This window comes from Indicator indicator, chromosome 4 (assembly GCF_027791375.1).
Source record: "Indicator indicator isolate 239-I01 chromosome 4, UM_Iind_1.1, whole genome shotgun sequence".
NCBI classification, from domain to species: domain Eukaryota; kingdom Metazoa; phylum Chordata; class Aves; order Piciformes; family Indicatoridae; genus Indicator; species Indicator indicator.
Window position 1 is genome coordinate 14,458,245 of NC_072013.1, and position 12,073 is coordinate 14,470,317.

The 12,073-nt window shown below is 49.0% G+C and overlaps 1 protein-coding gene across 1 annotated transcript in view; it reads right to left on the minus strand.

Moving 5' to 3' along the window:
- Nucleotides 1-12,073, minus strand: part of TTC17 (tetratricopeptide repeat domain 17) — an 80,768-nt gene that overhangs the window by 19,923 nt on the left and 48,772 nt on the right. The window contains exons 17-18 of the mRNA XM_054380703.1: nt 1,628-1,798; nt 220-473 (exon numbers count right to left, since the gene is read on the minus strand). Coding sequence (XP_054236678.1) covers nt 220-473; nt 1,628-1,798 — 425 coding nt within the window. The remainder of the gene's footprint in view (nt 1-219; nt 474-1,627; nt 1,799-12,073) is intronic.

A 12,073-nucleotide genomic window follows, 5' to 3' on the forward strand; every position in this document is an offset into this window, starting at 1 on the left:
AGAAGGTCTTCCCTCAGCCTTTTTTCTCCAGACTGTGTGTAGAGGCCTTTCCCTTAGTAGATGAATTGAAACTACTTCTTCATTTCACACAAGCCATGAAGCAGCTCTTGGGCAGTCCCTAGATGTATTCCAGCGTTAACCCTTCTGAACTGTCCTGCTCTTTCCTTCCTCCACAGCAGTAAGTTAGTACAAGACTTAAGCAAGCTCCTCCAAACTTACCCATTCAGCCTCATCATCATCATCACCACAGTCCCCAAAACAGGAGCTAGCCAGTCCATCCTGAGATCCCTTCTTCAGGACACGGATTCCCTGCAGGTCCATCCGGCGGCCTTTTACCTCCAACGCCCCTTCAAAAGCTTCCTGAGGCCAAGAGTTTTCAAACTCATCCACCAAAGCCAGCATCTCTTCAGACATCTGATCATCTTCTAGGTCCTCCACTCCTTCTGAACCATTGCTCTCTGCAGCCACTGCCTCTAAGAGGGAACACCATAAAAACTTTCAGCAGCTCTAGAGCCCTTAACCTAAGTTTCCTTTCCAAACCAGAAGTCTGCCTGCTGGGGGCATCAAACAGGAGCTGTCTCCTCTCCACAGACACTCTTGTTAGAATTATAAAACCATAGAATGGGCTGAGTTGGAAGGGACCTCCAAAGGTCACCCCCTCTGCAGTCAGCAGGGACATCCCCAACTACATCAGGTTGCCCAGAGCCCTGTTGAGTCTCACTGAGTATCTCCAGGGAAGGAGCCTCAACCACCTCCCTGGGCAACCTTCTCCAGTGTTCCACCACCCTCACAGTAAAGAACTTGTTCCTCACATCCAATCTCAATCTGCTCTGCTCTAGTTTGAAGCCATTGTCCCTTGTCCTGTCCCTGCAGGCCTTTGCAAACAGTCTCTCTGCAGCCTTCCTGTAGCCCCCTTCAGGTCCTGGCAGGCTGCTCTTAGGTCTCCCTGGAGCCTTCTCTTCTCCAGGCTGAACACCCCCAGCTCCCTCAGCCTGGCCTCACAGCAGAGCTGCTCCAACCCCTTGATCATTTTCATGGTCCTCCTCTGGACCCTCTCCATCAGGTCCATGTCCTTCCTGTGCTGAGGGCTCCAGCCCTGCACACAGCACTGCAGGTGAGGTCTCCCCAGAGCAGAGCAAAGTGTCAGAATCAGCTCTCTGGCTCTGCTGGCAATGCTGCTTTGGATGCAGCCCAGGCTGCCCTTGGCCTTCTGTGCTGCAAGCTCACACTGCCTGCTCCTGGCCAGCTTCTCATCCCCAGCACCCCCAAGTGCTTTTCCTCAGGGCTGCTTTCTATCACGTCCTCTCTCAGTCTGTATTGACAGTGAGGATTGTTCTGGCCCTTCTGTCTGTCACAGCTGATACAGAATTCACTGAGGTACAACCAATGTGTGTTTCAAGAGTCTTGAAGAAACTACATCCTTTAGCTTGGGAAGTATCAAACCTTGATCTGATTTTTTGATTCAGCACATTTTGACGTTCAGACTTGGAGAAGAAGAATGAACAGAACCGAAGCAGTTTGAAGGGTGACTTGTTGCTTTACTGAGGGTGCCAAAATGTAGCTCCTTGGAGGAAGGAAGACAGAACCTGACTCATTTGCAAGCACTGATTTTCTCAGGCTGACTTACTTTGCAGTCTCAGGAAGGAAGGATCCCTTGGTGAACTCTGAGTGAGGACTTCAGGATCTTCTGTACCTCCCTCTGAGTGTCCTTCTGCCACTGCTGGATCTGACTCCTGGTGCTCATCAAAGTATTTCTCTTTGTCATGATTGCCACCTGGGTTTTTCTCATGGCAGTGGCCTGAAAAGAGAGAAGTTTCCTGACACACCATGTAAGACTGCACCTCCTGCATACAAATGCAGAAGCTGCACTGCTGAGGCTTTAATCTTCTGGTTTCCTACACATCATAGAATCATAGAATGCTCTGGGTTGGAAGGGACCTCCAAAGGTCATCCACTCCAACCCCTCTGCAGTAAACAGGGACATCCTCCACCAGGTCAGGTTGCCCTGAACCCTGTCAAGCCTCACTTTGAATATCTCCAGGGATGATGCCTCAACCACCTCCCTGGGAGGAGGGAGGAAATTGCTGTGTGCTGGAAGCCACTCCAAGGAGCATCCCCAAGGCATGTTTTTAGTGATGCTTGCACCATACATGGGAGTTGTCTGCCACATGAACTTCACTTAAGACATCAGAATGCTCACTGTGCTGATGTGAAAGAGAAGAAGGGCCTGGACAGGCTGGGAGAGGTGGCTGAGGAGAATCTCATGAGGTTCAACAAGGCAAAGTGCAAAGTCCTGCACCTAGGTCAGGGCAATCCTAGAGATCAATGCAGGCTGGGGGATGATGAAATTGAGAGCAGAGAAGGAATTGGGGTGCTGGTGGGTGAGAAGCTGGACAGGAGCCAGCAATGGGCACTTGCAGCACAGAAGGCCAATGGCAGCCTGGGCTGCATCCAAAGCAGCATTGCCAGCAGAGCCAGAGAGCTGATTCTGACACTTTGCTCTGCTCTGCTGAGACCTCACCTGCAGTGCTGTGTGCAGGGCTGGAGCCCTCAATACAGGAAGGACATGGACCTGATGGAGAGGGGCCGGAGTAGGGCCACAAAGATGTCCAGAGGGCTGGAGCAGTGCTACAAGGACAGGCTGAGGGAGCTGGGGTTGTTCAGCCCAGAGAAGGCTCCACCACGGAGACCTAGTAGCAGGTCTACCAGGACCTGAAGGGGGCTACAAGAAGGCTGCAGAGAGATTGTTTGCAAAGGCCTGCAGGGACAAGGGGCAATGGTTTGAAATGAGAGCAGAGCAGATTGAGATTGGATGTGAGGAACAAGCTCTTTACTATGAGGGTTGTGGAACACTGGAAGAGGTTGCTCAGGGAGGTGGTTGAGGCCCCATCCTTGGAGAAATTCAAGGTCAGGCTTGATAAGGCTGTGAGCAACCTGCTCTAGTGGAAGATGTCCCTGCTGACTGCAGGGGGGTTGGACTGGATGACCTTTGGAGGTCCCTTCCAACCCAAAGCATTCAATGATTCCAAGGCAGACTGCTAGCTGATTGCTGGGTGGAGCTGCATTAGATGACCTCTGGAAGTCCCTTCCAACCCCTTCCATTCTGTGAACCTGTGATCTTCTGAGACAGGACTGGCACAATAAAGAGACACAAGCCACAGGTAGCTTCCTGTGCTGAAAATCAGCTGAAACTGCACCATCTCTAATTCTGTGGCCAAGTGACACACTCATGCTCCAGGATGTACAAAGATTTAGGATCCTGAACCCCACACTGCATGGCTCTAGGAGTGAGAGCTGAGAGGAGCAGCTGCCCATCAGCCTGCCCCCAGGGAGGACAACACCTTCCACGTCCAACACTGCTGCTCTTTATTTCCCTCATTTGTGAGTGAGATGAGCACCATACAGAAATGAATGGAGCAGCACGTGGTGGATTAAAGAAAGCTTGAATTAAAGGTAAGAGTCTCCAGTTAGTTCTCCTTTCCCCCCTGATGAATGCAAATTGTCTTGCTCCATGCATATGGAAAGCATGGCTTTGTTCAACCAGTAGCATACAGCACAAAGAATAGGAATCAAGCGGATCCTCATTCCTTCTCCATGCAATGATCCCACTTCTTGTCCTGCCTTTTCTGCTCTGCACAAAAGAAGGTAATGGTAACTGATGGGTAAAGATGTAAACCAGAAGCAGTTAACTTCAGAAACTCTCTGTTTACTATGAGGGTGGTGGAACACTGCAACAGGTCGCTCAGGGAGGTGGCTGAGGTCCCATCTACGGAGAGGTTCAAGGTCAGGCTGGAGAAGGCTGTGAGCAACCTGCTCTAGTGGAGGATGTCCCTGCTGACTACACAGGGGGTTGGACTGGATGACCTTTGGAGGTCCCTTCCAGCCCAGACCATTCTATCAGCCTGGTTCAGAGAGAGTCAAGGCCAGCTGTGGCTGGGTGGACTTTAGGCTTCTTGAGTCTGCAAAAGGAGTTGGACTGGATGACTTTTGGAGTCCCTTCCAACCCAGACCATTCTATCAGCCTGGTTCAGAGAGAGTTAAGACCAGCTGTGGCTGGGTGGACTTTAGGCTTTTTGAGTCTGCAGATGGGTTTGGACTAGATGACCTTTGGAGGTCCCTTCCAACCCAGACCATTCCATGATTCTATGACATCTGTCATAGTTACACTCTGCCTTTCCTCCTCTCAGTCACTGATCCTTCCTTTAATCCCCTCCCCACCTCTACCACACTGCAAACTGAAAAAAAAAAAAAAAAGAATTGGTTTCATTAAAAAAATTAAAAATAATAAACCACTTGCCTAGGTGGAGATCCTCATGTTTAATTTATGCTCCTCATGTTTAATTTTGTGCACTGGTGTGCACAAAACCCTCAAGCTGAAACTAGTGTGTGTGCTCCCCCCCACACACACACTGCCCTTCACCAAACCAGCCTGATTTTGATGCTAGTCAGGTTCTTCTCAGTAATGTGATGACTACAATTCCCTCTGCTGAAGGTCAACTCATTGTTACCATACAGCAAAACCAAACCAAAAAACAACCCCCAAAAAAAAAGCAAAAGCAAAGGGACTGAAAAGATGACAACTATATTTAATTAAAATCAAAATGCCCCAAAGAAGAAAAGATGCTGGAAATGAGTAAGAATAGGGGGGGGGAAATTACAACAAAAAAAAGCAAAAGCAAAGGGACTGAAAAGCTGACAACTACATTTAATTAAAATCAAAATGCCCCAAAGAAGAAAAGATGCTGGAAACAGTAAAAAGGGGGAAAAAAACCCATACAACCAAAAAAAAACAAAAGCAAAGGGACAGAAAAGCTGACAACTATATTTAAATGAAATCAAAATGCCCCAAAGAAGAAAAGATGCTAAAAATAGTGATAAAGGGGGGAAAAAACCCCTCCCAAAACCCAACAAAACTCCATCATGATAGCACTTAAAATTCTACTTAAGATCAACTCTTGTTCATGTTGATTGACAAACAGTGGCAGCTAAAAACAGACTCAGTGAGTCCTGACTTTCTTGGGATGTGAGAGCTGCTAAATATAGAAACCTGAGTGGACTCTTTTTCTTTTTTTTTTTTTCCTCTCCTGCTGCTGCTTTCAGATGTCTGACGTTGCAGGAGGAAAAAAAAATAAATACTGGTGGAAAAAGCTCTGGGAGTTGAAGGTCTCCTGATGAAGCTTGCTGGTACTGAAATGCTGCAAGCTGGGAAGCTCAGAGGCAGGTGGGTGGGAGAATGTCCTGCCTTGTGGATTATGAGGGCTGGCTTAGAATCACAGAGTTGTTTTGGATGGAAAAGGTCTCTAAGATCATCAGGTCCAACCATCAACCCAACACCACCATGGCCATTAAACCATGGCCCTAAGTGCCATAGCCACAGGTTTGTTGAACACCTCCAGGCATGGGGACTCCATCAGGCTCCAGGCAGCCTGTTCCAATCCCTGACCACTCTTGCAGCAAAGAAATTGTTCCTCATCCTCCCCCAGCACAATCTCAGGCCATTTCCTCTCATTCTATCATCTGATACCAGGAAGAAGAAACCAACCCCCACCTCACTCTGACCTCCTTTCAGGGAGCTGTAGAGAGCAATGAGGTCTCCCCTCAGCCTCTTCTTCAGTCTAAACACCCCCAGTCCCCTCAGCTGCTCCTCACCAGCCCTGTTCTCCAGCTTTGTTGTCCTTACTAGCTTCAGTTTAGTTTCTTTGCAGCCCACCAGAGTAAAATCCTGGAACTAAAAACAAGTTGAATTGAGCTTTTGGGTTGGTTGCTTGCTTGCTTACTTGGTTGAGGTCTCCCCTCAGCCTCCTCTTCTCCAGGAGTCGCTACACTCCAGTCAGAGAAACAAAGATACTTTAGAGATGACTCAAAAGAAGGGGCTGGGCCTTTATATTTGTGTTATTTCCATCATCAAAAACCAGCCTGACTGTGCCAGAAACTGGGAGAGGAAATGAAAAGAGTACCTAAGTTATAAACCCAACCCATTGGTGAAAGCAAACACTAACTCAAAACTGAGCATGAGGAGCTTGGAGACAGAGAGCAGAAGACAATATCATACATTAAAGGTCTCCAATTTCACAGATTCTTCTAGTTTGTAATTTTGGGGAGCCCATGTGAATAGGGCACTTGTCCAGCATTAGCACAACACACATTTTCAACATGGAGAAGACCTGAGAGATCATCCCTACCCTCTAATGGTTTAGTGGTGACCTGGCAGTGCTGGGTTAATGGTTAGACTCCATGACTCACAGACTGCATTGGGTTGGAAGGGACCCTCAAAGGCCATCTTGTCCAACCCCCTTGCAGTCAGCTGGGACACCTCCAACTACATCAGGCTGCCCAAGGCCACATCAAGTCTGATCTTGAATCTCTTCAGGAACAGAGCCTCAAGCACAGCCCTGGGCAACTTGTTCCAGTGTTCCACCACTCTCATTGGCAAGAACTTCCTCCTGGACAGGCTGGATCAATGACATCAAATGTATGAGATTGAACAAAGCCAAGGACAGGGTCTGGCATTTGAGTCACAACAGCTCCATGCCATGTTATAGGCTTGGGGCAAAGTGCCTGGAAAGCTGCCACAGGCTCACAGGATGTTAGGGGTTGGAAGGGACCTCTGGAGATCTTCCAGTCCAACCCCCTGCCACAGAAGGATCACAGAATCCAGCACAGGTCACACAGGAACACATCCAGCTGCAAAGGCTCCAGAGAAGGAGACTCCACAACCTCTCTGGGCAGCCTGTTCCAGTGCTCTGGGACCCTCACACTGAAGAAGTTCCTCCTCATGTTGAGGTGGAACCTCCTGTGCTGCAATATTCATCCACTGCCCCTTGTCCTATCCCAGGGCACAAGTGAGCAGAGCCTGTCCCTGTCCCTTCCTTCCTGACCCCCAGCCCTCAGCTATTGATAGACATTGATCAGATCCCCTCTCAGTCTTCTCCTCTGCAGACTGAACAGCCCCAGGGCTCTCAGCCTCTCCTCACCAGGCAGTGCTGCAGTCCCTTCAGCATCCTTGGAGCCCTCCCTTGGACTCTCTCCAGCACATCCCTGTCCCTCTTGAACTGGGGAGCCCAGAACTGGATGCAATATTCCAGGTGTGCTTCACCAGGGCAGAGTAGAGGGAGAGGAGAACCTCCCTTGATCTGCTGGACACACTCCACACTACCCTGTAGAGGAAGAAAGACCTGGGGGTGCTGAATGACATCCAGATGAACACGAGCCAGAAGTGTGCTCAGGTGGCCAAGAAGACCACCAGCATCTTGGCCTGGATCAATAGTGGGGCCAGCAGGAGCAGAGAAGTGACTGTGCCCCTGTGCTGGGCACTGGTGAGGCTGCACCTTGAACCTGGGCTCAGTTCCTAACATCCAGTCTAACTCTGCTCTTCTCTAGATTGAAACCATTGCCCCTCATCCTATCACTACAAGCTTTTGGAAACAGGTTCCACAACAGTAAGAGAAGTGAACCTCCAGAAGCTTTTACAACTGTTAACAGACTAGGTAAATCACACACACACACAAAAAAATCTGTATCTACCACCTAGGTATCTTCATAGCTACTATTTTGGAATACAGGAGGAGGGATTGCACTGAGTTCCACCTGTGGTCAGACATTTCAAGTTCTCACTCCGGGTACTGGCAGAGAATGAGGGCTGCAGTAGCTGAAATTCGGTGTCTTTTCTCCCCACACTGCCCAGTTTTAGCTTTTCCCCTTTAAGATAAACCCACCCTTTGCCCAACTACAAGGACAAAAAAAAATCAACATTTTCAGAGGACAAGACATGCTGCTGCTGCTTAGCTGAGAAATAAAAGCTCAGTAGAAGAGAACAAATAAATGGAAGGCACCACAAAGGAGAAGGAAAGTTGATTTTTCCTAAATTCCTCTCTCTCTTCTGTAAATCCCTGCCTTGGAGGAGTAGTCAGTGGCCCTTCAAAGCTGCTGAGAATGGAGCTGCCTGCTGGCAGGACAAGCTTTGCTTTGCTGCACAGCAAATGGGAAGAGGATGATGATGATGGGTGTGGTCAAAATTGAGGTTTGAGCACACAAAATGAAGCATGCAAAAAGCTTTTATTTGCTTATTTATTCCAACAAGAGTTTTTTATCAATGAAGAGGATTATAGAGTTAAAAACCAAAAAAAAAAAGAAAAACAAAAAAAGAGGGAGAGAGCCTCACTATCAGGGAAATAAGTTTGTAAATTTGATTTGTAGGCAAAAGACGCTTCCAAATTGGCTTAGGCTACAGATCTAAAGATGATCTCTTTGTCTCATCACAGCAGTTCTTCTGCTTGAACCCTTCAAAACACCAATGCCAACAATACTTATGCAGATTTCCTCTTCATGTCAAAGGAAATTCCTCAGCATTGTGTAACAGACCAGTCCCTGACAAGCAGAAGAGAAGGCTCCAGGCAGACCTAAGAGCAGCCTGCCAGGACCTGAAGGGGGCTACAAGAAGGTTGCAGAGAGACTGTTTGCAAAGGGCTGCAGGGACAGCATGAGGGGCAATAGTTTGAAATGAGAGCACAGCAGATTTAGATTGGATGCTAGGAACAAGTTCTGCACCATGAGGGTGCTGGAACACTGCAACAGGTTGTCCAAGAATGTAGCTGGGGCCCCATCCCTGGAGATATTCAAGGTCAAGTCTCTGAGCAGCCTCCTCCTGTGGAGGATGTGCTTGCTGACTGCAGGGGGTTGGAGTGGATAACCTTTGGAGGTCCCTTCCAACCCAAACCATTCTCTGATTCTATAAATAGAAGTGCCAAATAACACATGGAGAAAAAAAAAAAAAAGGGGGAAGACAAACCTCTTTATATGAGAGCACAAAGCAGCACCACATCTACACAGGTTTTAAATCCCTCCCCAGGGCTGGGGACTCCACCACTGACCTGAGCAACCTGTTCCAGGGAGTGACAACATTTTATAGAAGAAATTGTTCCTTCTGTCCAACTTAAACCTCCCCTGGTGCACCTTGATGGAGTAATGGGAGAAATAATAACCAGATAACTAGAACAGGCTGCTCCACCAAGAAGGTGGTGGAGTCACTGTCCCTAGAGGGGTCAAAAAACCCCACACAGACATGGCACTTTAGGACATGGTTTAATGGTCATGGTGGTGCTGGGCTGAGGGTTGGACTTGATGGTATTGGAGGGACAAGGATCTACTGGAGAGAGCCCAATGGAGAGCTACCAGGATGATGAAAGGACTGGAGCATGTGCCCTTTGAAGAGAGGCTGAGAGCCCTGGGGCTGTTCAGTCTGGAGAAGGCAAGACTGAGAGGGGATTTAATAAATGTCTACCAATAGCTGAGGGCTGGGGGTCAGGAAGGAAGGGACAGGGACAGCCTCTGCTCACTTGTGCTTGTGACAGGACAAGGGACAATGGATATAAACTGCAGCACAGGAGGTTCCACCTCAACATGAGGAAGAACTTCTTCACTGTGAGGGTCACAGAGCCCTGGAGCAGGCTGCCCAGAGAGGTTGTGGAGTCTCCTTCTGTGGAGCCTTTCCAGCCCTGTCTGGATGTGTTCTTGTGTGACCTGTGCTGGATTCTCTGGTCCTGCTCTGGCAGGGGGGTTGGACTGGAAGATCTCCAGAGGTCCCTTCCAACCCCTAACATCCTGTGAGCCTGTGAGCCTGTGGATGTCTTTTCCAACCTTAATGACTCTATGATTCTAATAAGGGAATTACATAGGCCCAGTCTTCTTCAGTGGTGCCCAGGGACAGGACAAGGGGAACAAGGCACAATCTTGAAGATAAGAAGTTCCCTCGGTACACGAGGAGGAACTTCTTGAATTTTAAGGTGATGGAGCACTGGAGCAGGCTGTCCAGAGAACTGGTGGAGTCTCCTTCTCTGGAGACATTCAAAATCCACCTGGATGTGTTCCTGTGCAAGCAGTGTGGAGGAGAAGGCCTTGGGGGTGTCAGTTGGTGACCAACTCCCCAGGAGCCAGCAGTGGTCCCTGGCAGCCCAGCAGGCAGCTGTGTGCTGAGCTGCATCCAGAGCAGGGAGAGCAGCACAGGGAGGGGATTCTGCCCCTCTGCTCTGCTGAGACCCCACCTGCAGCACTGCCTCCAGTGCTGGTGCCCACAGCACAAGAGGAACGTAAGGCAATGGTGAGAGAGTAGAATCACAGAATTGTTTGGGTTGGAAAAGCCCTCCAAGATCATCCAGTCCAACCATCAACTAACACCACCATGGCCATTAAACCATGTCCCAACTGCCATGGCCACAGGTTTCTTGAACACCTCCAGGGATGGGGACTCCACCACCTCCCTGGGCAGCCTGTTCCAATCCCTGACCACTCTTGCAGCAGAGAAATTTTTCCTCATCTCCAACCTAAACCTCCCCTGGCACAATTTCAGGCCATCTCCTCTCAACCACCTGATACTAGGGAAAACAGCCCCACCTCCATATTACTGCAACCTCCTTTCAAGGAGTTGTAGAGAGCAATGAGATCTCCCCTCAGCCTCCCCTTCTCCAGTCAAAGCAACAGAGAAGTGAATGGTCACAGATTTCATCCCTTATTGCTCTCCACAGCTACCTAGAAGGAGGCTGGAGTGAGGCTGGTCTCTTCTCCCAAGTAAGTAATGATAGGATGAGAGGAACTATCCTCAAGCTGTGCCAGGGGAGCGTCAGACTGGACATTAGGAAAAATTTCTTTCCTGAAAGGGTGGTGAGGTCTTGGAACAGGCTGCCCAGGGAGTCAGCATCCCTGTAGTGTGTAGATGTGGTGCTTCAGGATAGAGTTTAGTGGCCATGGAAGCTGGGTTATGGCTGGACTCAATGATCCTAAAGGTCTTTTCCAACCTTAGTGATTCTGTGATTAATGGAATCAGAAAAAGAGGAATCCTAGTATTTGTGGGAGTCAAAGCAAGGCTCAGGAGCACTCAGGAGTTCTGCCTCTATGTGCTGCACAAGTCAAAGAAAGAAAAAGCTGAATCTTGAACACAGAGCAGTGTTCAGCTCAGAATCCCACACAAGTGCTACAGAACTACAACCAGATGAAACTCTGAACTCAGCTCAACAGCCTTCACCCCTCTCTTGCCACCCATCCAGGCAAGGAGCAGCAGACATATCTGAAATGGCTATAGGGAACTCAAAGTGATGGCAGCTCTCAAGTTAGGGAGTCAGAGGCTTCAACTGTGATGTTGCTTTAAGCAAGTTATTTAATCTGTCTGTAAGCTTACTATGAGGGTTTCAAGCAGAGATTCTCCTTTCAGGTCAGCTTCCCTTCTTCAGGTCAATTTGCTTAAAGGTCTGAGCTTATTAACTGTAAGAACTTAAGTACTGGGGCACCAAGGAAAATCCCCACATGAGAAGACCAAATACCTTTCCCCCATGTATTCTTTAAAGAAGAACCCACAACATCCTTCTTTCTAAGATGGAGAGAGATTTGAAGGGTGAACTCTCCAGTGGATAAGGAATTGGTTGGATGATCACATCCAGTGGGTACTGGTCAATGGCTCGATGTCCAGATGCAGGCAGGTGACAAGTGGTGTCCTTCAAGGGTCTGTATTGGGAGCAGAGCTGCTCAGTATCTTCATCAAAGCTATAGACAGCCAGATTGAGGCACCCTCAGCAAGTTTGCAGAGGGTACCAAGCTGAGTAGTACTGTTGGTGGGTCTGAAGGACAGGATGGCATCCAGAGGGACCTGGACAGATGGGAGAGGTGGGCTGAGGAGAATCTCATGAGGTTCAATAAAGCTAAGTGCAAACTAACAAAGCTAACCTGCACCTAGGTTGGGGCAGAAGGCCAATGGCAGCCTGGGCTGCATCTAAAGCAGTGTGGCCAGCAGGTCAAGAGAGGTGATTCTGCCATTCTGCTCTGGTGAGACCTCACCTGGAATGCTGTGTCCAGCTCTGGAGCCCTCAACACAGGAAGGACATGGACCTGATGGAGTCCAGAGGAGGGCTACAAGGATGATCAGAGTGCTGAAGAACCTCTGCTATAAGGACAGGCTGAGGGAGCTGGGGGTGTTCAGCCTGGAGAAGAGAAGGCTCCACCAGGGAGACCTAAGAGCAGCCTGCCAGGACCTGAAGCCCCCTTCAGCTACAAGAAGGCTGCAGAGAGACTGTTTGCAAAGGCCTGC